The sequence below is a fragment of the Chamaea fasciata genome, unplaced genomic scaffold (genome assembly GCF_029207755.1).
Source record: "Chamaea fasciata isolate MVZ Bird 193981 ecotype frontalis unplaced genomic scaffold, bChaFas1.0.hap1 SCAF_7, whole genome shotgun sequence".
In the NCBI taxonomy this organism is placed as follows: Eukaryota; Metazoa; Chordata; class Aves; order Passeriformes; family Sylviidae; genus Chamaea; species Chamaea fasciata.
In genome coordinates this window covers 59,600,883-59,626,784 of record NW_027094092.1, presented here as the reverse complement: position 1 = coordinate 59,626,784, position 25,902 = coordinate 59,600,883, and the positions used below count along the sequence as shown (strand labels likewise).

The 25,902-nt window shown below is 46.9% G+C and overlaps 1 protein-coding gene across 9 annotated transcripts in view; it reads left to right on the top strand.

The window, feature by feature from the left end:
- The window catches only part of FBXO34 (F-box protein 34), a 39,751-nt gene extending 14,727 nt beyond the window's left edge, over positions 1 to 25,024 (top strand). For 4 of the 9 annotated variants that reach the window (XM_066189089.1, XM_066189095.1, XM_066189094.1 and 1 more), the window contains 3 exons: positions 10,896 to 10,995; positions 13,403 to 13,605; positions 21,939 to 25,024. In XM_066189089.1, the coding sequence (XP_066045186.1) occupies positions 13,529 to 13,605; positions 21,939 to 24,054 (2,193 nt within the window). In that variant the 5' untranslated portion in view covers positions 10,896 to 10,995; positions 13,403 to 13,528 and the 3' untranslated portion in view covers positions 24,055 to 25,024. The other 5 variants (XM_066189092.1, XM_066189096.1, XM_066189090.1 and 2 more) reach the window with 4 other exon arrangements.
- Positions 25,025 to 25,902: the final 878 nt, after the last annotated feature.

Below are 25,902 nucleotides of genomic sequence, written 5' to 3'. Positions count from 1 at the left end.
GGGCACTGCTTTGTTTTAATTTTAAAGAACCTCTCAGTGGTCTTGTAAGGACCCTGAGAACACTTTGACTTGCTTAATGTTGTTCAAACAGTTTAATTGGTTTTCCAAAGCTTTTATTTTATCCATAACATTGGAAGGTGAAAGGGGAACTCCGCATCTGCATTATGGTCACATTTTCCTATATCCTATTAGCAGATTCCAAGATTGTTTAATGTGTTCTCCACCCATTTCATTTGGCTGCAACCTTTGCTCCCATGAAAACAAGGCTGATTGTTCTGAATTGCTGTGTGTATGTGCTTTGGCAGGGCATGAAGGTACCTATAATAACACAACCATTGTCTGGAAAAAAAAAGGCAGTTTGCAGTAATAACTACAAATAAAAGGGTGCAGTCCAGGGGCAAGACAGATAATGGGCGTTTTCCCACCCATTGCACAGGGCAGATTCTCCAACGTGGTCACCCCTCAGCATGACAGGGCTGTGGGCTTTAGCCTGGGATGTGAATACTGGGAATAAGGGACTGAAATATTTGCACGTTGTTCCAAGTTTCTCTTTCCTGGCCGCGGTTCCACGGCTCATATCTGCGGATGGGGAGACTGAATGACTTTTGCACAATGTGGGGTTTTATTTGCATGCTGCGAGCAGTTTAACAAGTGTGCGTGTGCTAAATGAAGCATTCCCACTTTCAGTGAGCAGCTGATGCACCCTTAAAATAAAATTATTTCTTTTTTTTTTAAAAAAAAGTGCCTTTAGGTTGAGCAGTGGGGTGACATTGTGCTGTGTACTCAAGTGGGTCGTGCCAAGCCTGAATGTTAACTAGAAGTGCTGGGAGATGCAGCAAATAACCAGCTCACACTCCTTGGTGCTCAAGGAATTTTTGCTCATCTCTGCACTTTGTGGGATAAAAGCTGTTACAGTGTGAGATTTGGAAGTAAGGTAATGGTTTTAAATGCTCGGTGTCACAGGAATTGAGGCTATTTAACAGAAACTGGCATTTCTTGTCGCAGTTTGTTTGCTTCCCAGGACAGGAAACTGTGGAGTGTTAAAAAAGAGTCAGGGAAAGGAGCCTAACAACCCTCTGTGTAAATCATGATGCTTGAATTCAGATCCTGGCCTTGAGCTGAAAGGACTGGAAGCTCTGCGAGACCCAGTGATTCAAGCTGCTCTGCAGAGAACAAGAAGATAATGGTGATGGACTATCAAGAAGGCAGCCTTGCTGAAAAGAGAGGCTTTGTGATATGGTCAAGGGGAAGGAAGTCTGCAGAACTCGGAGAAGGAACAGATGTTTTTGGTGGTGGGGAAAAACTTAACTATCCCTGTAGTTTGCTCTTGCAGTGGAGCCAGCAGGAGGAACTTGATACCAAACAAAAGTAGGCACACCCAGGATTTAGCTGAGGGATCCTGAAAAGCTGAAAATCAGTGCTTTGCTGCTTTTCTGTTTGACAAATGCCTTTTACAGTGGCATCTGGCAGATATAATAATAAATGTGAGTGCAAAGGTGTGTGTAAAACAGCTTGAAGGTGTTCGATGCTTCTCTTTAACAACAGCAAAAGAAGTATTGATATATGAAGTGATACTCAAAGTGGGGAGCCAAGAGAGATACCGTTCCCTGAGAAGGAAGTAATGACAGAAGATGCATTAAAAAAGAGGGTGAGGTTTTTTCTGGGGTGTGTTTATGGATGGTGATGACTTGAAGTGTGATAAAACAGATTGCTGATCCTGTGTATCAAAGTACCAGTGGCGATGATTTTTCAAGCTGTTGAAACTTGCATCCACAAAAGAAAAATAAAAATATCTATTTTGCTCGTCCTAATAGGTTAATCCACTGTAATTGGCTGTGAAATCAACCTGGGGGAATTTTCCCATCTGTAAGTGATGCACAGCCTCTTTGCTGTCTACTTGGCAACCGTACCTTCAGATAATTAAAAGCTGTTTTTTAAATCCACTTTTCTTTCAACTCTTGTTTTCCTGCATCTCGCTGCTTCTCTGAGAGCTGCCGGTCACTCTTCTGGCCAAGGTGTAAAAACCAAGATAATGTGCTTTTAGGAAAGGAAAACTCCAGATCATCTTTTGTCTTTTAATTATTTTTAAAAAAGCATTAAAAACTACAAAACTAAGTGAATGTGAGAAGCTTTTTAGCATGCATGTCACTGCTTCATTTCTAAAAGTAAATGAACTTTCCCAGTCCAGTATGGAAAACCTTGACTTTCAGAGCTCTGGTGCCACTTGCCCCTCTAAAATCAATAACCAAGCCTCCATGGTTGGCTTAGGAAGCAGTTCCAGTTACCCAGAAATTACAGGAGTTGTTCAGCACAGGGATCCTCTGGTTTCAGCACATACTTTGATTGCTCTGTAGTGTTTTGAGAGGCCAAAGGGTGGGATGCAGCTCCAGTGAATTTCCAGATTCCTAGCAGTGTGAGGGACTGTTTTTAATAGTGATGATAAAAACAGTTATTCCCAGTTGGAAGTTTAGTCAGTGGTATAATTATCAGAGCTATGAAATAGTGCAGGGATGGCTCAGGATGGAAAAAACTCAGGCTCAAAACTTATTTTCTTGAGAGAGCTGTTTGAAATTATTTCCTGTAAGGTCATAGAGGATTGGTGAGAGATGTCAAATGGTGAGGGCTCAAGATTGGTGTTTGCTTTGGTCATTCGGTGTTTGAGCTGGCTTTTGGGAGGGAATTGGTTGTTGAAAGCCAGAGTGGTAAGTGAGAGCTCTGGAGTGGCACATTTGGTCCGTAAAGTGCTGAGGATTTCCACAGCAGGGCCACTCACAATCCCCAGCTCCAAAGCTACCTCACTTAAACCATCCCTTCTAAACCACAGCTGTGGGTCCTTATTTTCTGCTTCACTTCTTAGAGATTTGGTGGGGTTTTTTCATATTTTCTCCTTTTTGCCCAAGAGGGGGAAGCTCTGAGAAGAAAATACTGTTTGTGCTGGAGGGAGCAGTGGGAATATTGGGTTAGAGAGCAATGCAGGTATTTTTTCCTTTTCTGTTTTGATTATAAAGCTATTTTTTGGACCTGTTAGAGCGGGTCTAGAGGAGACCACAAAGATGCTCTGAGGACTGGAACACTTCTGCTCTGGAGCCAGGCTGGGAGGGCTGGGAGTGTTCACCTAGAGAAGAGAAGACTCTGAGGAGACCTTGGAGCCCCTTCCAGTGCCTAAGGGGACTTGGGAAAAAGAGGGAATGTGACTTTTTTCCGTGAGCAGATAGGGATGGGACAAGGGGGAACAGTTTTAAAATAAAAGAGATTTAGATTAGATATTGGGAAGGAATTCTTCCCTGTGAGGGTAGGGAGGCCCTGGCACAGGGTGCCCAGAGAAGCTGTGGCTGCCCCTGGATCCCTGGAAGTGTCCAAGGCCAGGTTGGACGGGGCTTGGAGCACCCTGGGATGGTGGAAGGTGTCCCTGCCCATGGCAGGGTGTTAGAACAAGGTGATCATGAAGGTTCCTTCCAACCCAAACCATTCTAGGATTTTGTTTTCTGTGTTTTTTCATAAAGAAAGTTTCAACTCTTGTGAAACAAACCCCAGTCTGATGTTTTCGGTGGACTTTAGAAAAGTTCATACTTCCAAAGTTGTTATTAACTGGAAAGAATTGCACTAGAATTATTTCTGGTGTCTCCTTATAGGTCTGTGCCACTGAATTTTGAGAAGGAAATGTGAAAAGGGAAAGGCAGAAGCAGAAAGCAGAAGTTGTCATAGTTCAGAAGCGTGCAGAAGTTGTCCTTTACTGAAATTTCAGTGCTATTTTGGGGCCTTTCTTTTTTCCTTAAGAATGAATTACAGTGGAATTTGTGCTATGCTTAGGATTTCTGAAATTTTAATTGTGTCAGTTGCTAGGTGTATTGACTGCAAAGCTCTGAAAATATCAAACTATTTTTTACTTCAGTAATTCTTGAGTTATTAATGGGGGGAAAAATCTTTCAAAATAGAGCTACGAAAAAGATTAAAGATCTGTGGAATTGGTAAGTTTCCAGATCAGCTTAGATTTTAAACAGTCCTTTGAAACATTCATGCAATCAGATACTGTATTTAATGTTGGACTCTGCTGCAGTTTACCAGTCAAAACCCCTGGGTTTATTTGAAGCTGACTTGGTTCTGCAGATGTTTTGTGTATAACGTTCTCTTGGGAATTTCTGTAAGCCCAGGTGATACTTTGTGTGGGAAGGATTTTTGGTGTGTCCTCTTGGCTGCCTTCTGTCTTCATCTTGAGTTCTTTGGCCGTGTCTGTGCTTTGGGTGTTCAAAGTCCTTTCTGGTCCCTTTCAACGGGTTCTGCGCTTTTTTACAAGCTGCCAAGCAGTTCAGGGTGGGGAAATACCCTGATGCTGCTTTGGGATCATTCAGCCCTGCTCAGCAATGTCCTGTTCCCTCCCTGTTGTGCTCCTGCTGCTCTGTCTGTGCCTGGATGAGCTCTGCAGGTGCCTGGTTCTGGCTGATGGATATCGAGGGGTCGTGCCAAGTGCTGTGTGAGTCTTGTCTGCCTCGCTGTGCTATTCCTCCTGTCACTGGTGAGGATTCCAGCTTTGTGCTGCTGGCTGGGACACCCTGGTGTCCTGTTTCTTTCCTTGCATGACTTCACACTGCAGGCCTGGAGCTGTAGGAGAGGTGCTCGTTCCTGGCAGCTCCAACGATGTCAGAGCGTCCCTCCCAAAGAGATCTGGGGGCAATAGAGCTCTGGAAGCCTCTGGTTGTAAAGAGTGGCTGCTCCCTGTCCAGGAAACTGGGGCTGAGAGTCACCTCTCCAGAAGGTGTGTCCTCATTGAGGAGCTGTGTCACCAGGTCTGGGAGTTGTTTGAGAACGTATGAAGGTTGTGTGGCGTTCATGGGAATGAGAAACCTCATCAAGTTCAACAAGTCCAGGTGCAAGGTGCTGCTGCTGGGCCAGGGCGGTCCCAGGTGTGAGTACAGACTGGGACAAGAAGTCATTGAGGACAGCCCTGCAGAGGACTTGGGAGTTCTGGTGGATGAGAAGAGGGCTGTGAGCCAGCCATGTGTGCTCGCAGTCCAGAGGGATAACTGAGTCCAGGGCAGCAGGTCGAGGGATGTGATTCTCCCCCCACAGGGTGCCCAGAGAAGCTGTGGCTGCCCCATCCTTGGAAGTGTCCAAGGCCGGGTTGGATGGGGCTTGGAGCAAGCTGGGATAGTTGAAGTTGTCCCTGCCCTTGACTGGAGGTTGAAACTGGGTGGACTTTGAGGTCTCTTCCAACCTGAACCTTTAAGGGTTCAATGAAATAGGATGTTTTCAGAGAGCTCGGGAAGTCTGAACTCACCCCTACATCAGGGGTCCCAGTGGGGTCTGCACCACATCTCACCAGGAGTCAGAAGTGAATAAAAGAGGGGGACTGGAAAGTGGTCGCTCTCCATGCAGGGAGGAATATTCCTGTCCTTCCTGAAAACTTGACATTAATAAGCTGTGAGTGATTGTATGGGGTGGCTCCCTGCTGCAGGGGACAGACACATCCATCTGCCCACCTGATGGGTGCAGAGGAGGTTGTTGCCTGCCAGAGGCTGGAATTGGAGATGTCACTGAAGGACTGCCAAGAGAGCTTAAAGGTCAGGATAAAGTTCATGAGATTACTCATTGCTGTGGTGGACAAAGCAAAAACCCATCATTTATTGATGGCTAGAATAATAAAATAATAGTAAGAAACAAGGATAAAACCAACATCTCTCTGCAGTTTCACTGTAGGGCATGACCTGGTCTGCCATGGAGTGCCCCTTATCCTTCCCTGCCTTGGTGGGGTTTTTCTTCACTGTCTCTCTGTCAGGTGTTTTTCACCCTTTCTTAAATGTTTCCTCTGTGGTACCAGTTGGTTCAGTGATGGGCTCAACCACGTCCTGTGATGGGACATGAGGAGCTGGCTGGAAAGGGTCTGGGGTAGCCCTGACCTCTTCCAGTAGAAGCTTTGTTAGAACCTGACATTAATTAGTGATTTCTTTTTTTGTTGTTGTTTTGTTTTGTTTTGTTGGCCTTAGATTATAACTGGTTCTTTAGGAGCTTTATGTTTTGTTTTATAAGACACGGCTGGAAAGGCCAGTGAATCCAAAGCTTGTTCAGAGGGTGTGGGCGGTGGTGTGTCTTGTTTGTTTGTGGGTGGGTGAGTTGTTTTTAGATGTTCCTAAGGAATCTGTTCTGGTGGAAGTTTGCAGATGTAATTTTGTTCCAAAATGTGCTGTGGAAGAACTTCTTTCTGCATGAAATCTGTCCTGAAGTTGGGTATACTTGGATAGCTCTTTGCCTAAGTGCAGAGCAGACTTTTTTTGTAAACTGCTGACCTATAAATTTGAGATTTCTGAGTTCAGCATTTTGGCATTGTCCTTGCGAGGTGGAAGATAGTTCTCTGTGGAAGTGTGACATTGGGGCACCAGCAGTGGCCTACTTTGAGCAAAAGTTTGAAAAGATTTAAGATTTTATGACAATTCATGAGACATTGATACTAAAAATAGCAGAAAATGCTCTTGTATGAGAATAGAACGTGTTCAGGAATATGATAGAAAAAGCTTGGGCATCTGAATGACAGAAATCCTGGAATTACAGAATGTTAAGGGTTTGGAAGGGACCTTAAAGATCATTTCATCCCAACCTCTTGCTATGTGCAGGAACTTCTTTCTCCCTCTAGACCAGGTTGCTTAAGGCCTTATTCAGCCTATCCAAATATTTGCAAGTAATGGCACAATTACTTCTAAAACTCTTTTTTTTGGTACTGTTATATTTTATCTAGTGTTTCTGCTGATGAGTAAGATTTGCTGAATTTGGGTTTGGAGACCTTTAGGAAAAATCTGGACGCTTTAGAGATGCCTAATGGATATTGTAACCTCTCAGCCCTGCAGTGGACTGATTGGCAGAATGAATCCATGTGGACAAAACTCATTCTGCTTAGAGTCTTTTGCATGTCTGTATGGGTTTGGTGTGCTTGGGGGTTTTTGGGGTTCTTTTGTGCTGAAAAGGTGTCCACATTGGTATAGGACAGAGAAATACGCAAAGTAACCTTTTGGTTAAAGTGTAAGATTCCACAGAAGTAAAAAAAAAAAACAAAACAAAAAAAACCAAAAACACAAAAAACCAACAAAAAACTCAAACCTCTTATTCTGCTCAACTATGTAGGTCTGGACCTGTGATGGGGAAATATGAGGTGGTCTCAGAAAGGAGAATTGGCAGCCCAAGGGCTGGTCCAAACTGGTTAGAGCCACAGAAACCTGTTAAAGCCATATTTCATTCAGTGAATTGAGTTTCAAAGCTGATGAAATTAGTGCTTAACCTTGAGTCACCCACTGTGGGGTTTTCCTTGTTAGCAGAGTTCTAAAACTTTTTATTTATTTATTTGCTGGCTATTTAGAAGTCAGTTGTACTTTAGATTCTGTAAGTCAGTTCTGCTATTTTAGAAGCCATTTCATACCCCGTGGAGAGATGTGCAGGAGCAATTATTCATTTTGTGCCCTGCTGCAGGGACCTTTCTTCCTATGTCGTGTCCTGTAGGAGATTTTTTGGTTTCCTGGTGACATTTAACTTTGTTACTCTTTTCCAATCAATAGGCCAGGCCTATGCTGGAGTATACAGTCGCAGAAATACACAAAGATACACTTGTATTCAGTTTTGCAACTGAGTTTATTTCTGTCCTGTTACAAGATCTGCCATGAAACAGGAGAAGGGAACTTGAAGAATTAAAGTGGATCGTTATCCCGTGCTGCTGGATCACTAACGAACTGTTCCTGGTGAACTGGTGAGGAATTTCTGTCAGGCAGGGCATGTGATGGTCACTTTATGAGCTGTCACAGCAAAAACAAATCCACCCTCTGCGTGCCAAAGTGAGTCAAGTGCACCTCTCCAGCCAGGATCCCTGCTACCACAGGCAAAACAGGGTGATGAAATGATTGGTGACAATCCTAATCTGTCACGTCAGGGTTGTAATAGTAATAATAATAATAATAATAATAATAATAATCTTTTCTAGCAAGCTTATTTTGTGTTATTGAAAAAGATGAGATTCTTCTTGCTGGTTTTGACTGGCTTTCTCTAAAGTGGGGCAGGTTGGCTCTCTCCTGGTGTTCAGGCTGATCTCTCATAGAGGCAGTCTGGGTTTCTGCCTCCGGTGTTTGTCCTGAAACTCCCTTTTCACGTCAGTTCTGCATCTTGCAGTCCTTTCTGCCCATCTTTGCATGTGCAGGAGCAATCCAGCGAGACCTCAGCCTCACAAAACCAGGGCACGACGTCTCCAGAGCTCTGGGAGTGCTGCTCTACTATATTTGGAACCAGCTCTATTGCTTCTATAATAGGAAGGCTTCTGGAAGCTTTCTCCTTCCTCTCGCCCCAAGAAAGTAGCCTTTCAGCTGAGCTTTCATTAATTCACAATCTGCATGGCAAAACAGAAGTAGTTTTATAGGCTAAATAATTCAGAGGGTCACGTGGCCTCAGCGTGGTGTGTTCAGGGAGGATTTTTGCCTGTGCCCTGGGAGGGTGCAGCAGCCACAGCCTCACTCACGGGAGCTTTGCTCACCCCACTTTGTCATTCAGGGCATGTGACGGTGCCAAGGGGTGCCAAGGCAGCTTTCTAGAAAGCAGAGTGATGTGTGAGCCCCGTGTGTTTGTCACCAGAGCTGCAGCAGCACTGCCCAGTGAGGGATTTACTGGTTTTGTTTTCCTCTTGGATCAAGCAGAACGAGTCTAATGAGCCAGTTCTTAACTTCTTTCCAGCTGAACAGCGAGTGATGTCCTTACCCAAATTGTGCAAGGCAGCTGAAACCTTTCAGGAATAGCTGAACAAGGGAAAGACTTGTCATATTATTTTTCCCAATACTCATGCAGGGCTAAGAGGGTGCAGCAGAGCTTGTCTTTATTTTCTTTTTCCCTTCTGAGATTTTCCTTTTGAGGGGACAACTTAGTCCTTCCAATGCTTACCCCACCTAGAGAGAAAACATGTGAGCCATGAATGTGGAGCCTTTCAAGCTTTATTGACATGATCTTGGAAGGAAAACAGGTTCTCCCTGTAGTGTTTCGTTGGAATAAGCATTTCACATGCTTATCAGTACAGCAAGTAGTGCTGTTTGACAGCAGTGAGGAGTCAGATGTTGCCTTGGAGCTCTACATGCTCATTTCCCAGTTTCTGAAACACTCTGGATTTTGCCCACTGTGCATTCAGAAGTCCTCCTTTCCTCTGAAAGGACCTAAAATCCACTTTGTAGCAGACACATTTTCCAGCGTGATTCCAGGTGTGGCTTGGAAATGGCTGAGTCCAGTCTGGGTTTCTGAGAACTTTGTGCTGCTGGGCTTTGTGACTTCCTGCCAGGTCAGGGGTAAGTGGGTTCAGGGAGCTGAACCAGCCGCTTGGGGTTAATTCTGCCCTAGTCCAGCTGCTTGAGTGGCTTCAGGTGAGAAATCAGACAGGAAGGCAGTGCTGATAAAGGGGAAGGTGTGAAAGACTAAACAGGCCCAGCTCTCCTCATAAGAGAGGTGCTCCAGACCCTCATCATCCTTGTGGCCTCTGCTGATTCTGCTTACCTGGGAATCTGCAGTTTTCACTTAAATTGCTGCTCTGTCTGGTGTGATCCCAGGATGGGAGCTTGGAGGAGCTTTGAGAAGGAAGGGCTGGAGTGAATTTGGTGGGGAAATGAGCAAAGGGCTCTGCTTCCTGGTGCCTAGCAGAAATGCCATCAGCTGGTTTTGGTGTGGGAGTAGACACAAGGAAGCTCCCCCACATTAATTCCAGCTGGAGCCCCTGTGGCAGTTTCGTTGCCTTTAGATCAGATGATATCAGATCTGATTGACAATCAAACAGAGGGGAAGCTGAGCACACAAGGTTTCACAAGGCAAATGATGCCTGTGATGGCTCCTTTAGGGTTAAAAGACGGTTCTTTAGGTGTTTTAACTACGTAGATATTACCTGAAGAACAGTTAAAAGGAAATGGTTATGTTCCTATAGGTGTCTAAGAGGCCGAGGACCTGGGGTGTCAATCACCTCAGTGTCAGAGCCAGGCTGGGAGCTGCTGTGGATCATTCCCAGTGGGAGTGTTGGGATGAGGAAAGGCTTTGTGCCAAAGCTTAGGAGAATCTGGTGCTGATATAGGTATCCTGAGGGGTGACTTGGCTGGGGGATGGCAGAATTTCATATCTGGTGAATTACTCTCTTGGAGAGGAGGGTCATGTAACCTAAGCTTGAGCTCCATGGTGGGAGAATGGACATGGAACCCAGTTCTTGCAAGAAAACAAATACCCTTACCTTATTATAAAGCCTCAGCACTGACTTTCCCCCCCCCCCAAATGACTGTTTTTGGTGTTAACTCCTCAGAGCTCTGCTGTGAAACACTTGCTGCTGCTTCCTTCTGCATCCTGAGTGTGCTGGTGCTGTTTGCCCAGCTGATCCAGAGTGACATCCCAAAGCTTGCCCTGCGTGGAGGTGGGGTGGGCAAGTGTGTTTTTACACGTGTTTTTACCAGCAGGGCGATTGTTGCTCAGATCCAGTCCCGAGGCCTCCTTTCAAGAAAGTAAATTTTCTGAGAGGATGTGCCCACCCTTTGAACTGGTTTGTTGATCAGTTACTGTTGCTACAGCTAAAACACACTTGCACTTGCACTTATCAAAATATCAAGAGCTGTAGTGAATTGCTACACAGACTGGGAGACCTTGACTGCAGCCTGCTTGAGTTGATACATTTGTTTTCCTAAGCTGCAGCAGTGTTCAGACCTGGTGATAAGACCGGGAATTTTGTGGGACTGTTCCCTGAGCTGCCGTCCGCGGCTGAGAGGATGTGATGCTTTCTGCTGCCAAAACCCAAGTCCTTCCCACATCTTGTGCAGAAAGGCATATGTTTGGGGGTGGTTTCAGAGAGGGAGAAGAACACGATTAGGGTTTTAACTTCCTCTTCTGTTTTGTTTCTCTGTGCATCTGTATTTCAGTTTTTCGGGCTGTACCCGACTCTGTGCAAAACTTAAATCGGCTGCAGCTCCTTCTGCTAAGGATCAGCCTTGGTACAGAAACAGTGGTAGTTAAAAGGCAGTAAGTATATCTGCTAGCTTAAATGCTGGGGGTTTTTGGTTTTTTTTTTCCTCTTTTTTTTTTTTTTTTTTTTTTTTTTTAATTCACAAGCACAGCTTTTTACTCCTCACACAGTAGGAACTTGTCAGGAGCTTGCTGGCATTAATAGTCTATTTCAGCTCTTTTCTATAGCCCAGCAGCTACAGAGGGGGGGAAAAAGCATGCTTTGTATGGAGCTGTGGTTGGGGCTGTGCTGCAGTGCACATCTGAACTTGGCTGTGTCTATTTTGTCAGCTTTTGCTTCCCTCTAGTAGTTGCTGGTCCCTTCCTAAACTCATGAAATCTCACCATACAATGGCTGTGCTTGGATCAGGGTTCTGGCTGCTCCTGACCAGAACCACTTCTCTTGATGGTTTTGTTTCTCCAGCTCTTTACTGCAAACAAGATATCTTTGGGTTTCAGTTTTGTCTGGCTTTTTTATCTTTCACTTCTCAATTGATCTTCAGAGGTGTGGGACTAGGGCAAGATGTGTGATATTCTTAACCAGGGATCCATGGAGAGGGTTTAAGCTATTGGAAAAGTGAGTGGCATTGTTGAAATGGTGTGGTTGCATTTATTTGGGTGTGGATATAATCATGTTTCTGTGATACAGTTCCTGCTGAGTTTGAAATGCTAGTGTTAGTAAAGCCAGAAGGAGAGCCAGACAAAAGCTTGGAGAAAAGTCAGAATTTCAGTGCCTCTTAGTGATGGTTCCTGAGAAAGTAACGATTTTGTGTTTGATTTTCCTAAAGCACTGGGCAAATGCTTTTTCTTCTCTGTGAATTACTGTTTGTGAATATATATGTCTTTACAGCATGAGAACATCAGAAACAGCTGGTTTTGTGCCTAGGTTTCACTCATAGAGGTAGGTCCTTGTTAGAGACTCTGGGTAGTCTGATGAAAATGGTGTTTAACTACAAAGCTTCAGTTTCTGCCGTTGCTGATCGTGGCAGCCTAATTCCTGGTCTTCCCGAATCCCTGGAGCAGAGGACATGCTTTCCTCCTCCTGCTCTGCCACTGCCCTGCCTCCGTCTCCTCCACCCCACACATTTCTTAGCCTCGTGTAGAGCTCAGCAGAGATTTCTTCATGAAGACTGGAATGTGTTTATATAATATTTTATATATTATTTTAGGCTCCTGCTACTCAAATGTAGGCAAACGCTTAACCTCTTATTTGCCATCATTAGACAAACCGTGAAATTGCTGTAGCAGACGTCAAGTCAGGTGGATCTAAACCACCTTCTGCTTTTCCTGCCTGGAAAGTTCATCCTTCATCGTTTTCCTGGCTACCATGAGCAGGGTTTCCAGGCCAGGAGCGTTTAATGGGAGCATTGATTGTGGACCACACTGGCCGAGCAGTGCTGAGCTGGCTGTAGTGGGGGCTCTTCTGTTTGGGAGGCATTGGGAAGGGGGTGATGTGAGAGGCTCAGTCTCTGCAGAAGCAGGGATAGGGCAGCAGTAGGAACGCTGGGCAGAGCTGCTGAAAAGGAGAGAACAACCTGCTGCACTAAATCACAGCTCCCCTGGGGACACAGCTCCATAGTTAGCATCCTCAAATGGCATTCCTTTATTACGTGCATCATTGTGCACGATCCTCTAGAGAGGAAGCAAACGGTCTCTAAAACAATCTGCTGGCAGCTCAGGCTGGAGTATTTGAGGTTTTCCAGGGCTCTTTTGCTGTGTCACTCTTCCCTTTAATGTTCCAACTTGAAGGTTGTTGTTCTTTCTCCATCAAAGTGCGTTAAAGCGCCGGTAAGAGTGTCTGCTCCAAGGACAAGGTGGAGAAGGCAGCAGCCCGGGGAGAACAAGAGATACTGCAGAACAGCTTTGTTTTGGTGTAATCTGTTCTTATCTGCATGTGATGCAAAGACAGGGCAGTTTTCACAAGACTTGGAGGCTGCGTGGTGACATGTTTTCTGTCCTTTTATAAAATCCACCACGTTATTTTGATTAGAGAGCTAACGTAACTCCTTGGCAGCCTCAAATCTCACTGCTAGCAGCTCCTTCCCTCCAAAGCCTGATGTGGTGCTAACAAGCAGGGAGATCTTGTGCGTCCTGTTTACACGGAGCTGGGAAGACAGCGTGTTCCGTGGGAGGTGCCAAGGTAGCGCTGCATTCGGATATAAGGTGAAAAAAACTCTTGTGTGTGCAGACAGGCTGTGGTGGGGCGTGTTCATTTGTGTTTGGTGGTGTTCAGGGACTCCAGCTGCAATACTGGCATGATGATGTTAAGTTCTTTTATATCTGAATATGTATCTTTTATTATATCTATGCATGCCTAGCATGTTTGTGTTTGTATATATTTATATATCGATTTTCTCTCATGGGAAACTCCATGTCCTGATCACCTGTGCTTGTGATCTTCTCACGTAGCTCTCTTGTTGTTCAGCTTTTAGGTGGCAGAGACACGGTGAAGCTGAGTGTGGGGCAGGCAGAGCTGATGGGGGAGCCTGGGGTGTAGCCCAGGATGGACTGGCTGTGACGACGACGTGCCTTAGCCGGAGAGGTCGTTACCATGAAGAGTTCCTGCAGAGCTGGCCTCCACAGGGAACCGCTGAATTCCACGTCCTCCACCTTCCATCAAGTCAAACGGTACGAACAGACTCCTGCTCTGCCTCCAGCTGAGGATTCAGCACTGATTTCAGCCTTCTCCTTGTCCTCTCCTATTGTCTTGTGCTGTCACTCAAACGTTTGCTCTGAATTCTGACTTTCAGGGAGCGTTTAAGCGAAACATTGTAATGGCTTAAGGGCAGAAATGTTCTTTGACGTTTTTATTTGATAATGACAACTACAGATTCACTGCAGCTGGTAGTGTACTTGCAGAAATCCTTGGGTTTTCTAGCAACAGCTGTAAATTAGTTTGGGAAACATGACTTTGAAGTAAAACTTAATTGGCGAAAGGCTCATCAGAGTAGGCTTTAAAACATGCAGGCAGCTTAAAGCAAGTGGAAGTGCTGGCAGTCATTGTTGCGGTTTGTCTTACTATGGACTAAGTAATTAGATTAGTTTAAGCTCAGATTTTGCATTGCTCACTCTCCTGTGTCTCTTATTAAGGAGAAATGCACGATTGATTTCAAACACTTGTGCTTATGTGACAATTAAATGGACGCCTCTCACTGTGTCTCCTTAGAGGAACACCGTGCAGAACAACTTGTCCTCATGCAAATGCAAGGACATGCCAGTTTGTTGGAGTTCAAACTACTTCAAAATATATGTGTATGGGGGTTTTTTTAATTCTTTTTCTGAAACCAAGGCTCTTAAACTTCCTCAGTCTGGAGGAAGAGCGCCAGCTTTTTGGTTTCCAAAGGCTGTGTGGGTTTAAAGCAAACTTTTAACCTTTGTTCTTTGTGGTTGTGTAGACAGCATATACTTGCTATGTTAGTCTCATGGTAATTTAGTGCTGGAAAAGGTTTCCTGGGTCACCCAGCTCCTTACTTTCCCAAGCAGGATCTCATAATCCCTTTTGTGAACTTAGTCCAGCCTAAAAACATTTACATCTTTTCTTGCATCTTTTCTTCTCTCCTCCTGTAGATTAAGCCATTACTGAAGATGACAGATCTTGCTGTGCAATTAGGAACCTTCTTTTTATTCCCAGGCTTGAACATTCATGACAGTTTATAAACTCATTTGAGTTTCTGTTCCTTTATTTTCCTTCTGCCTATGGACCGCTGCTTAATTTCAGTGGTTTACCTCTTCTTCTGCATTCTGTAAAAGGGGGTTGTAACCCTCACCTGTGGTTTTGCTAAGTGACCCAAGTGTTCTCCAGTAGCTTCCTGAGTAGCAATTGCTGCTGTTCTCAGTGTGAAGCCCCTCACAGAATATTCTCAGTCCTGGTTAAAGTGTGTGCTGTGCTCTGGAGCTGCTCTGGCTGGAGGGCTTCTCACTGCTGTCACAGCATCACCTCCACTTCCCTATTTCATGGATGTCTCTATGGTGGCCAGTTCACCTCAGTTACTTCCAAAATTAATTGATGTTCCTCTTGCTGGTGCATCACTGCCTGCATTTCAAAACCCTCCTCAGTTTCTGTTACTTGGAGCTTTGTGCCTCTTCTGTTTTGGAACTGCCTCTGTTTCTCTGGGTGCAGAATTAGTCCTGAGGTCATTCCTAACAAAATCAGATGTTCCCAGGGCTGATTCTTGAGGCATGTCTTTGGTTTCCAGGCTGGTATTTTCTTATTCAGCATCACCTGAGGCTGTCTGCTGCTAAGCCAGCTCCTTTGTCTGTTTTCCCATTCCTCTGCCAATCTGTCTTAACCAGTAAATCTCTTTGTGCTCTCTAAAGTCCATGTGAGGAAGATATAGTAGATTGGTCTAAAAAGATGGCTTTTTTTTGAGAACCTTGAGGTTAGTCTGGCATATTGAACTATTCCCTCTTCCCCCTTTTTCTCTGTGTCACATTAATCCTCTTTGCTTGCAAAGCACCTTTATATTGGAGTCAGAATACGAGCCCTGGAGAGGCTGTGATCATTCTCCTTCTCTTTCTCCCCTGCAGTGCCCCCTCCAATGTGCCACATGTTTATTATCTCCTATTGTTGCCTTTCAAGAGGTTTATAAATCCTGTTTCTTGGCCTGCAGTGCATGAGCCTATCTGGTTTGGATTCTGAGACTGGGATGAGCCAATCCTCACAATTTTTATGAAGCTCTCTAATCCTCCCGCTGCCAATGCTCTTGTTCAGATTAACGCCTGGGCTTTTGCCCTCACCATCACCCTTACCTCCCCTCTTTAAAAATGGTGCAAAGTCAAATTTGGTATTTTGTGTTGTACTCCTGATCTCTGCCCTGCCCTTGTTTGCATCCCTGTTTCTCTTTTCTCTCACAAACTGAAAAAAAACCTTTCACTGTTTCTTTGTTGTTACATATCTCTGCAGTGACTTAACGCTGCACCAGTTCTCATGTTTATTCCTGGACTTTTTGATCTCTAAGACAGAAGTTTCCAAGTGATGTGACCTGAAACTTGTGTCTGCTTCTGGTATCCTTCACAAAGAAGGATCGCATCCAGTTGGAGTTGCTTTGGATCTTGTTTGGGATGTGTTCTTAATAATGAAAACACCTTCTGACTCCTGGAGAATGCTGTGTGCGGTGAAATCCTCCCCATGAACTTCATGAACCAGTTTCTTTCAGTCTTGAGTTTCAAAAGGACAACCTGATAACTTGCCTTCAGCTCTACTTTTGCTTGTTTTTTTCTTTTGAATGCTGAGCCTGTTACTGATCTTGTGGTCCAAGGTTAATTTCTGCAACCTTTCCTGTGTTCTCATTACGTATGCACAAAAATGAAGGCTATAAATAGCATCACTCTGTGTTGGTTCGTTAACACGAGAAATTTGTTGCACTGTGATATGAAGAAAGGTCTTGGTCTTCTTGCACTTCATAAATCAGGAAACAAATTAATAAAGGTAAAACATTTCCAGAAGGACATTTGTCACTTACCTGTTCTTCTCAGGGCAGCTTTCAGCAGAGGCCCTGTAGTACCACCGATTTTTTTTTCTTGCTGTCCCTCTGTGATTTCCCCTCATCCTGTCCCGCAACAGCCACGCGTGCCATCCCATCATGTCTGAGCTACACATTTCTAGAGCAGCTGATGACCTTGAATTCCAAATATTTTGGTTTATTTTGTTCCCTTCTGCTTTGTCATCTCTGTGTCTCATCTGGTATGGTTGGGAAGCAGGGCTTTGAGCTTCCTGAGGCTCAGCACAGAATTGCTGCTACATCTCTCCCTTCATGGTAAGTGCTTTTTTACAAAAGCCTGGCAAAGCAGTGGTACAAAATTTAGCAAGTAGCCAAGGCAACTGTGCTTTACTGAGGGGGGTGTGTGTGTTTAGTGTAAAACATGTTCAAGACATTGATGGGTGGGAGCCCTCTAAGTGGTCTTTGTTGGGCTTGGGGTGCGTTCTGTCACCCAAAACCTCTGTGTGCTGCAGGTGATGGGCTTTGTGGGATGGAATTTCTGGCTGTGCTGTGTGCAGCTGTATTTGGGTGTTGTCTCCCCCAGGGTCAGGTTATCTGCACACCTGCTGCAGGTGAACGAGCTGGGGAGGGACCCAGCATTAGGAGTTTGGTTCTTACAGTGCATTTAACTCCTCAGCTCTGCTGGGCCAGCTCTGCCCCACGGTTTTGGCATTCTTCCACTTGCCCCAGGCTGGCCAGTGGAGCAGAGAGCTCTCCTTCAGCAGCTTCATGCCTTCTGTTTGCCTTCAAACCCCCTTCTAATCCTCGCTGGCTCTCCCTTTGCTGTAAGAGGCATTTTGGAGGTGTTGGGAGGTGGATCAGGAGCAATTGCTGCTCCAAGGGGAATGGGTTTTCAGGAAATCAGATGCTTCCACAGCTGCTAGAGTCAAACCCGCCCCTGCTCTGGAGCTTCCCAACCCTCCTTTCTCTGAGCTTGGACCCTTGCCATGCTCCAGAGCAAACTCCACGAGTAGCAGAGCTCCTTCCATGCCGGGACTTTCCCGCCCCGGCAGAATCCATGGAATGCCTTTGAAGCAGCTCTCTGTCTGCCTTGCCTTGCCCTGGCAGTGCAAAGGGGATGGAAATGGTAGTGGAGATGGAGCCCAAAGGACCCACCAAGCTCTTCCAGAAATAACAAGTGGTTGACCGTGGTTAACTCCCACTCAGTGCTCAGTCCTTGCTAATTGTCAGTGTTCTTCATGGAGGAGGAAAACTCTATGGACAGAGAACTGGGATGCCAGGGAAGAGGAATGCTTTGCAAGAGGTGTGGGGTTTTTTATTGTTGTTGATTTTTTTTTTTTCTTCTGCCTTGTGTTAGTGCGTCCTGAGGGGTTTTTCAGAGTTGTAGTTGGCACTGGGTGTGCAGTCAGCAACGTGAGGAGCTTTTGTCGACTGGAGTTGGTGTTTACAAGGAGAAGTCCATAGGAAACTTGGGGGTTTTGATGGAAATTTTCACCCTAATAAAACCTTCCGGTGCTTTGCCCAGAAAACTTGCAGTGTGAATATGCTATTTGTGAAGATTAGGGTTTTGTGTCGTTGTTGTTCTTGCTGGCCAGAGGAAATCTTTTGGCTTCACAGGGGCATCATAGAGTCCCTGAGCTGGGAGCTGCAAGGGGAATTAAGGCTCTCTGTGGACCTTACAAAGGAGTTGTGAAAACTGACTCTTTTCTAACAGATTTTCCTCCAACTCCGGAGTTTCCACTAAAGCAAATATATTATTGTTTTAGGCTGCTGTGATTTAGAACGTACATAAATACAAAAGGATGCTGGAAGATTCTGGCCAGCTTGGCAAGTAGAATCATGGAGTGATTTGGGTTGGAAAAGACCTCAAAGGCCATCTCATTCCAACCCACTGCCATGGGCAGGGACACCTCCCACTAGATCAGGTTGTTCCAAGCCCCATCCAGCCTGGATTTGGACACTTTCAGGGATGGGGAGCCCACCAGTGGGTTATGGGTCTTCCCTTGGGTGGGGAGAAGAGGGCTGTCTGAGTCTCTGAGCTCATACAAAGGAATATATTTCTGTATCAACAATGTGTAGTAACCAACTTGATAAAGCTGCAGTGGAAACAAGCTGTAGTTACGACTTATAAAAACAGCAGTGTCATTCCAGCAGTGCAAGTATCCTGTTTTTCAGACACGGCTGATTAGAAATAGAAAAACTGGCCCCTTTATTTCATCAGCTTAAGGATGGAATAACAGTATGAAGGCAGCACTGCTCGTTGTTTCAGGGCTGATCATTCCTGGCAGAATTCTCTCTTATCAGCAATTTAAAACCGCACATTTGGGATTGAAAACCTTTTATGTTTGCTCCCGTGGACTTCTGAAGAGTCGTTGTCTCTAAAGATAAAATTAGAGAGCTTGATAACTTAAAGGGTGGAGGAAAGCAAACAGAATTATTCTGGAATGAAGTGTCATAGGGAATATGTGACTTCACCTTTTAACAACTATTTTTGGTGGTTTTAAATATTTAAAAGCTTACCTGCAGCTGCCACAGCTCTCTGCTTGCCAGCACTGAGAAGCAGGAGAGTCTGTGGGTGGGGACTGGGCTCTGGTTCGTCTTCAAAGCAATTTCTGCTGGGAAGCCTTGTTCTAATTCTAGGAGCTAGAGATGAAATGTGCTGCTGACATGCAGGGAAGAAGCTGTGGCTGCCTAAAAGTTCATTCTCAATGTCCACAGCAAAGGGCATGTGAGGTGGGGGCCTCTTTTTTCCAAGTGACACTTTCAGGTAAGGCCCATTGCTCAGATGGCTTTTAAAATGTAAGTTCTCTTCCCTGCTGCTGGAAAACTGTGAGGCAGGAGGCAGCTGGTCTTGTGGAGTTTGCAGTGCTCTTTATAGCTGTCTGAAGTTATTAGATGAAGGTTTACTTTAACTCCGGATCCATTAAAACGTGTGCAATGAACTGAATGCTGAATTCAAATGAGGCAATTATTCTGGCAGTAAAAGTTCTGACTAAGGCATAATTTCGTTATGTAAATTATAACTTTTCAACCTTAAATGGTATTGTTGGCTTAGCCAGGGACTAACTGAAACATAGGAAATATAACCTTAAACAAGAAATCTGTAATAGGTGAGGCAGAACTTTACCCTTTGTCTTTCTCCATAGACCAGAAATAGCTGGGAGCAGCTGAACCGACTCTGCTGGCTGAACATGTCCCCTGAGCCTGTCGGGGTAACCAGTTTGGTTCTGGTTTTAATCATATAATACCTGGTCTCACCTCCATTTGCAGCTTCTCTTAATGAAGGGTGTTGAGCTGATTGTCCTGCTGGATTCCTGAAAACTACTCGAAGAAAGCCTTTTCAAAACAAGCTCAGCTCATCTTTCAAACACCTTGGCATTGAAAAACTCATGAATGAAATTTGATCTTCTGCTCCTGGCTCTGGAGATTTCAGCATGCAAAGTCGCGTTTTAATTGTATTCACCTCTTCCTCCCCGGGGTGGAGCTTTTCTCTCTCTAGTCTGGGAAATGTCCTTCTGGAAGGGAAGGGAGGGGAAGGCTGCAGGCACTGTTCTCTGCAGCACTTTGCTGCAGTGCTTCACCTGCTGCTCCTCTGGGCTGGGCTTTGGCCAGGCCACATCAGTGGCCTGACCCTGCTTCACTGTGAAGTACGACCAGAATGAGGCAGCCCCTGTGAAAAATGAGGCCAAAGCAAACTCCAGCAGCCCCCATTTCCCATTTTCCTCTCCATGCTTCTATTTCAATGCCCCGAACTTCTATTTTTGTCAGATTATTTTAGTTTTTAGCATCCGACTGAGGAGGCAAACAAAGTAGCTCAGTTGCATTTTGCAGAGGAGACTAAACTGGGAGGTGACCTAATTCCAACGAGCTGGAATTGGCACGCAGGAGGCAGGGGGAGAGAATTAACCCAGGGGCTGGGTAGGTGTATCTGCAGCACTGAGATCTCTTGCCTCCAACAGTCTCTAGGTGAGATGCAGGTGGTTTTGGCATTGTCTGGTTGCAAGAGCATGGTGACGGTCTCCCTAAAAAATCCAGAGGGAAGGAACATCACATCTGCCTTTCCAGCAGCTGCTTCCTGGCCTTCAAAGCCCTGCTTGGACCAGAGAGGTGAACTAAGCCCTTCCTCTTGATGTACCTCCCCAAAATCTCTGTGCCTGTCCCTCCTTTCTTGTCACTAGGGTCAGAAGGAGGAACCAAACCTCCAGGGAAAGCAGTGGTTAGGCAGCACTGTTGCTGCTGGTGCTGGAGGTTTCCTCTGCTTGGGCAACATGTTGGACTTTATAGACCAACAAATTGAGGTGTTTAGTTAAAAGCTGGTTTTAGGCTAGAAACCTACAACGTTGAAATACTTAAACAACTCTCTTGGTGTTGGCTCTCAAGGGAAACATGTTCAGTGCCTGAAGGTGCCTGTGTCAGCTCACGATGAACGTGGCATTGAACCTGCTGCTCTTCAGCTCTCGAGCCCAGATCATCCCTGAAGAGGAGGCCTTTGAGTGCAACAACTCAAAGATTACCGTGGAAATACAATCTATAGTTAGTTCTGTAATGTGCTTATGTGGTACTCCTGGGAGAAGAGCCTGGAGTCTCCTGATGGTTGCACCCTGTGTGGCAGTGACCCGGGTTCTGGTGTTCCTGAGCTTTGAATGGAAGGTGGCTGTGGAGGTGACAGGACAGAGGAGTCTGGGGCTGTGCTGCAGTGTCTGCAGAATCCAAGGGGTCCTTTACCGCTCTGGAATTCCTGATTCTAAAATCCCATCTCTGAGAGTGGGTGTCCTCAGCTGGATGTCATGCTGCCGTCACTTTGAGAGTGGCATCTGATGTACAATGTAAGGACCTTTATGGGAAAACCACCAGATTTGCCATTATTGATATGCTAAAGGAAAGGTTTCATTGCCCAGAGAAACTGTGGCTGCTTCATCCCTGGAAGCGTCCAGTCATGGGTTGGATGGGACTTGGAGCAGCCTGAGATAGCGGAAGGTGTCCCTGCCCATGGAAGGAAATGGAACAAAATGAGCTTTAAGGTCCCTTCCAGCCCAACCCACTGTGTGATTTTGGGTGATACCAGGAGATTAGACATCCCTTGGGATCTCTGATTAATGTAATTATTCTTGCTAATTTCCCTTTTGAGCTTTAGGCGCATTTTAGCTACTGAGAAGAGTGTGGGTGGCAGCTGATGTCCAGATAAAGCCTGTGACCCATGTGTGCCTTACAACTGGATTAAGGAATGAACAGAAGGATGGCTCTAGCTCAAGAATGAACCACTAGTTGTGTTTTGACAACTGATACAACTTAAACTGTAGGATTTCTCCTTGCAACTGCCTGGAAACAGATTTCTCTACTGGGAAGTTCTCTCCTACTGCAGGAAGTTCTTCAGGGGTGGATATTGCAGCCTTGGTGGCTCTTTTCCTTTCTCATGTGGTTCCTCTTGAGGTGTGGGCTGGTGCCTGCTCTGGGCCACCTTCTCTAATTCCAGACAGGCGTATTTTGCAACTATAACTTCTTCCCTCTCTGTTTTTCCAGGGTTTCTGGTATGCACTTAAAGCCATATCTCAAGTTACAGAAGAAAGAGCGATCCCCAGAAATAAGCCAGGATTCCCTGCGAGGCCACCAGGGACCGGCGCAAGGAGAAAAATACACCAACTGCACCAAACTGAGCGTTTTCCCAAAAGCCTCCCTCGTGACTCCATCTCAAAAGCTTCTGGGGATTATTTATCCAAATACTATGTGCAATATGAATGGGAAAGGCCCAGCGGACGGTCCGAGTGCGAGGGAAAAGAAGAACGCCCTGTCTGCCACGATCCACCAGGGAGAAGAAGGGGAAGGGCCGCTGGACGTCTGGGCTGTGGTGAAACCTGGCAACACCAAGGAGAAAATCGCCTTCTTCGCAGCCCAGCAGTGCAGCAGCAACACCCGCACGGGCTCCATGAAAATCAAGAGCACGTGGGACATCGACGGGAGGACGGCCAAACGCAGGAAAAAATCGGTGGATCTTAAAAAAGCCAAAATCCAACTGGAAAGAATGAGGGAGGCCAACGCCAGGTGCTCCCAGCCGGAGCCTTTCTCCTGCGGCATCGAGCACTGCTCGGTGCACTTTGGGAGCGACGGCGGCGGCGAGGGCGGCGCCTTCCCGGGCCGCTCGCTGTCGGTCATCGAGATGGTGGCATTCCTGGAGCAGCGGGCCAGCGCCCTGCTGGTGGACTGTGCCAAGACCTGCGCCGCCACCTCTGCCACCAGGCTGGGCGCCCAGCCCAGGGCCGCCCTGCCCGAGCCCTTCCCGCCGGGCGAGGCGCAGGCGGAGCCCCAGGGCGAGCCCGTGCGCGTGCTGGACATGGTGGCCAGGCTGGAGTCCGAGTGCCTGAGGCGGCAGAGCGAGCGCGAGGCCGGGAGCCTCTCCCGCAACAACAGCTTCCGCAGGAACGTCGGCAGGGTGCTCCTGGCCAGCGGCACCCAGCCCGAGGGAGAGGTGGGGAAGGGGGTCCCGGCTCAGGGGGACGGCCTGGGGGAGGCGGGGGTGGCAGAGGCTGGGTATGGAGGTGGCCGTGGCCCTCTGGGTGACACCGAGCTGTGGGATGGCGGTGCCTCTGCCCAGCAGCCGTTTCCTTCGGGGCTGGATACCCGGGTGGGGAATGTGAACTCGGGGCTTGCCCACGCGGTGTTGGCGATGGCAGCTGGCAGGAATGACACTGAGACACGGATTGAGCCTCCCAGGGCTCTGCTGTCCCCCTGTCCAGCTGCTGCCAGGCTGCCACCGGATCCCTTGCAGAGCAAGAACGCGACTGTTGATTGTACGTCGAAAGAGCCTGTAATTTTCCCAAAGCATCCTGCTAGGAAGGAGCCCTTATGCATCAGTATATCAGTCACCAAGACAGAGGAGGGGTGCAGGAAGGAGAAGCTCTCTGCTTCTGGTGAGGATTCACTCCCAGGGAGGCTGTTTTTCCTCCAGGGCGAGCAGCCTGCTGCTCACGAGCAACAGCCACGGCGGGAGAGTACCCAGGAGAAGCCAGGGGAGGTAGCCCAAAACGAGGATGAGGATGCTCTGGCATCTGGTAGATCCTGTGTCAGAAGCAGTGTCCCTACAGAGCCATCGGCCCCTTCTGTCCCTCCCACAGAAGGGGCTTTGCAAGTACTTGATGCTTCCTGCCTAAAGCGGCAGGTTTCACATGACTTTCTGGAGACCAGGTTTAAAATCCAGCAGCTTTTGGAGCCTCAGCAGTACATGGCCTTCCTGCCTCACCACATCATCGTGAAGATCTTCGGGTTGCTTCCCACCAGGAGCCTGGTGGCCCTAAAATGCACTTGCTACTACTTCAAATTCATCATCGAGTACTACAACATCCGGCCGGCGGACTCGCGCTGGGTGCGCGACCCTCGCTACCGGGAAGACCCTTGCAAGCAGTGCAAGAAGAAATACGTGAAGGGGGACGTGTCCCTGTGCAGGTGGCACCCCAAGCCCTACTGCCAGGCTCTTCCCTACGGGCCTGGCTACTGGATGTGCTGTCACCGCTCCCAGAAGGGCATCCCGGGCTGTAAGCTGGGTCTCCATGACAATCACTGGGTCCCCGCCTGTCACAGCTTTAACCGCGCCATCCATAAGAAAACCCGAGGAGCAGGAGCGGAGGTGGAAGAGGAATATTAGTGCACAAATACTTTTCCTGCAAGATTGTTTGGGATTAGGAGGAGGAGGAGGAGATTCTCATGCCTTGTGCTGTTTACAGTGTATATAATTGTCGTGATTTTTTTTTTTTCCCCCACAGGGCTATGAAACTGCACATACTCAAACACAAGAGCCTTTACCTTTTAGATTAAAAGAGAGCTTTTAGTCCATCTCTGTAAATAACACTATAAAAACTAATTGTACATACAGAGTCTACAGCTGGCTGAACAAGGTAACCCCTACAATGCAGCTATCCCAGTGTTGCGGCTATAGGTGTGTGTGTTTTTAAGTGTCTCGTTTCAAAATCTGTATATCCTGTATAATATATGAATGTTTCTGAGAAGAAACTCTAAATAGGTAAAGGTCAACTTGTTGAAAGAAGCTGCAGACAACTTAACTGGACAACCTGAAACTTTAGACTATAGAACAGATCCATTATAGTAGCGTGGCAGTGGATTGAAAAAAGAAAAAAAAAAAAAAGAGAGAGGAATATTATTGTATAGTCAGAATATAAAAAAAAAAGTTCTTGTCAACCTTACCCATGTTGTCTGGTTGGGTTTGTTTTTGGTTTTTTTTTTTTTTTTTTTTACATAAATAAAATGTGCATTCTAGATCTGCCTTACCAGACTTTCTCTTGTAAGACTTTTGCCCCAAAATAAAAATGCTGTAAAACACGTGGCAGAAACTTGGTGCTGTGCTGTAGTTCAGATGTGCAGTGTGCTTTCTCTAGCAAACCTGTCCTCCTACTAACAAAGAAACAAAAACCCCCCAAAGATCTAGTACTTGGAGAACTCCCTGCTGTAACATTCACAGATTCCAGCTTTTCCTTTCCTTCCTGCCAGCCCTGCGAGTAGCAGAGGCTCCTTCCATTGGGAATTCTGGTGCTAGGTGTGGAAAGCTTGCAAAAAACTTCCTCCTCCTTCTGCTTCTTGGCTCTTGTGTGGGCACCTGCCCTGTTCCCTGGATGCTCGAGGATGGAGTGTGCGTTCAGCAGGATGAGAGTGGAGTTGCCTTGGCTCTGTGATGTGCTGGAAGCTTTCCTATCTGCTCTGTATGGAATTTTTCCCTTGCAAGAAGAATCCTTGCATTGCTTTGCCCTGCTCTGCTGCAGGCCCTGGCCTCTCCTCCCCGTGCTGTGGGTCGGTGCTTCCCAGGGGAATTGCAGAGGTTTGTGTCGGATGAACGGCAATTCCTCGCGCTGAGAACGGGAGCTGAGCGTGGCATCCCTGGCAGAATCTCCCTGGATCGTTCCTGTCCTGCCCTGCTCTGAGCCAGACCTCAGCCTCCCTCACACCCCTCGGAGGGTGGATGGTTTGGAAGCCTGGGAATGGCCCCTGGCCAGTCCAGCAGCTGCATCCAGCTCAGTCAGGGGAGCAGCCGCCGTCTTGCAGGGAGCCCACGGAGCGTGGCAGCCGTGCCTTTGCCCTGGCCGCGTCCCTTCTCTCCCCACACCTGGTGCTGTTGCTGTTCCTCTGCCCTTTCTCAGGGCATGGATGGACTCCTGGCTCTCACCATTCCACCTGGAGCAGCCCAAAATCTCTGACCTGGTGCAAGAAGAGCCGGTGCCACCTTCCCATGGGGCTCACCTTGGAATTTCCTCTGCCCTGCCAACCCCAGGGAGCTGCTGGAAAGGGCAGGGATGGGGTGGCCCTGCCTGGCTCATCCTGTTCTCTATCCTTCGGTGCTGGATCAGCAAGGTGTGGAAAACTGCTGGCTGTGGGGGCCAGGCTGAGCTAGCCACCTCCACCTGGCCCTGGGCTCACAGGGAGTGACTTGCCTGGTTTTAGGACCTGAGGAGGACAAAAGAAGGTTTGAAGGCTTTTGTTCTTT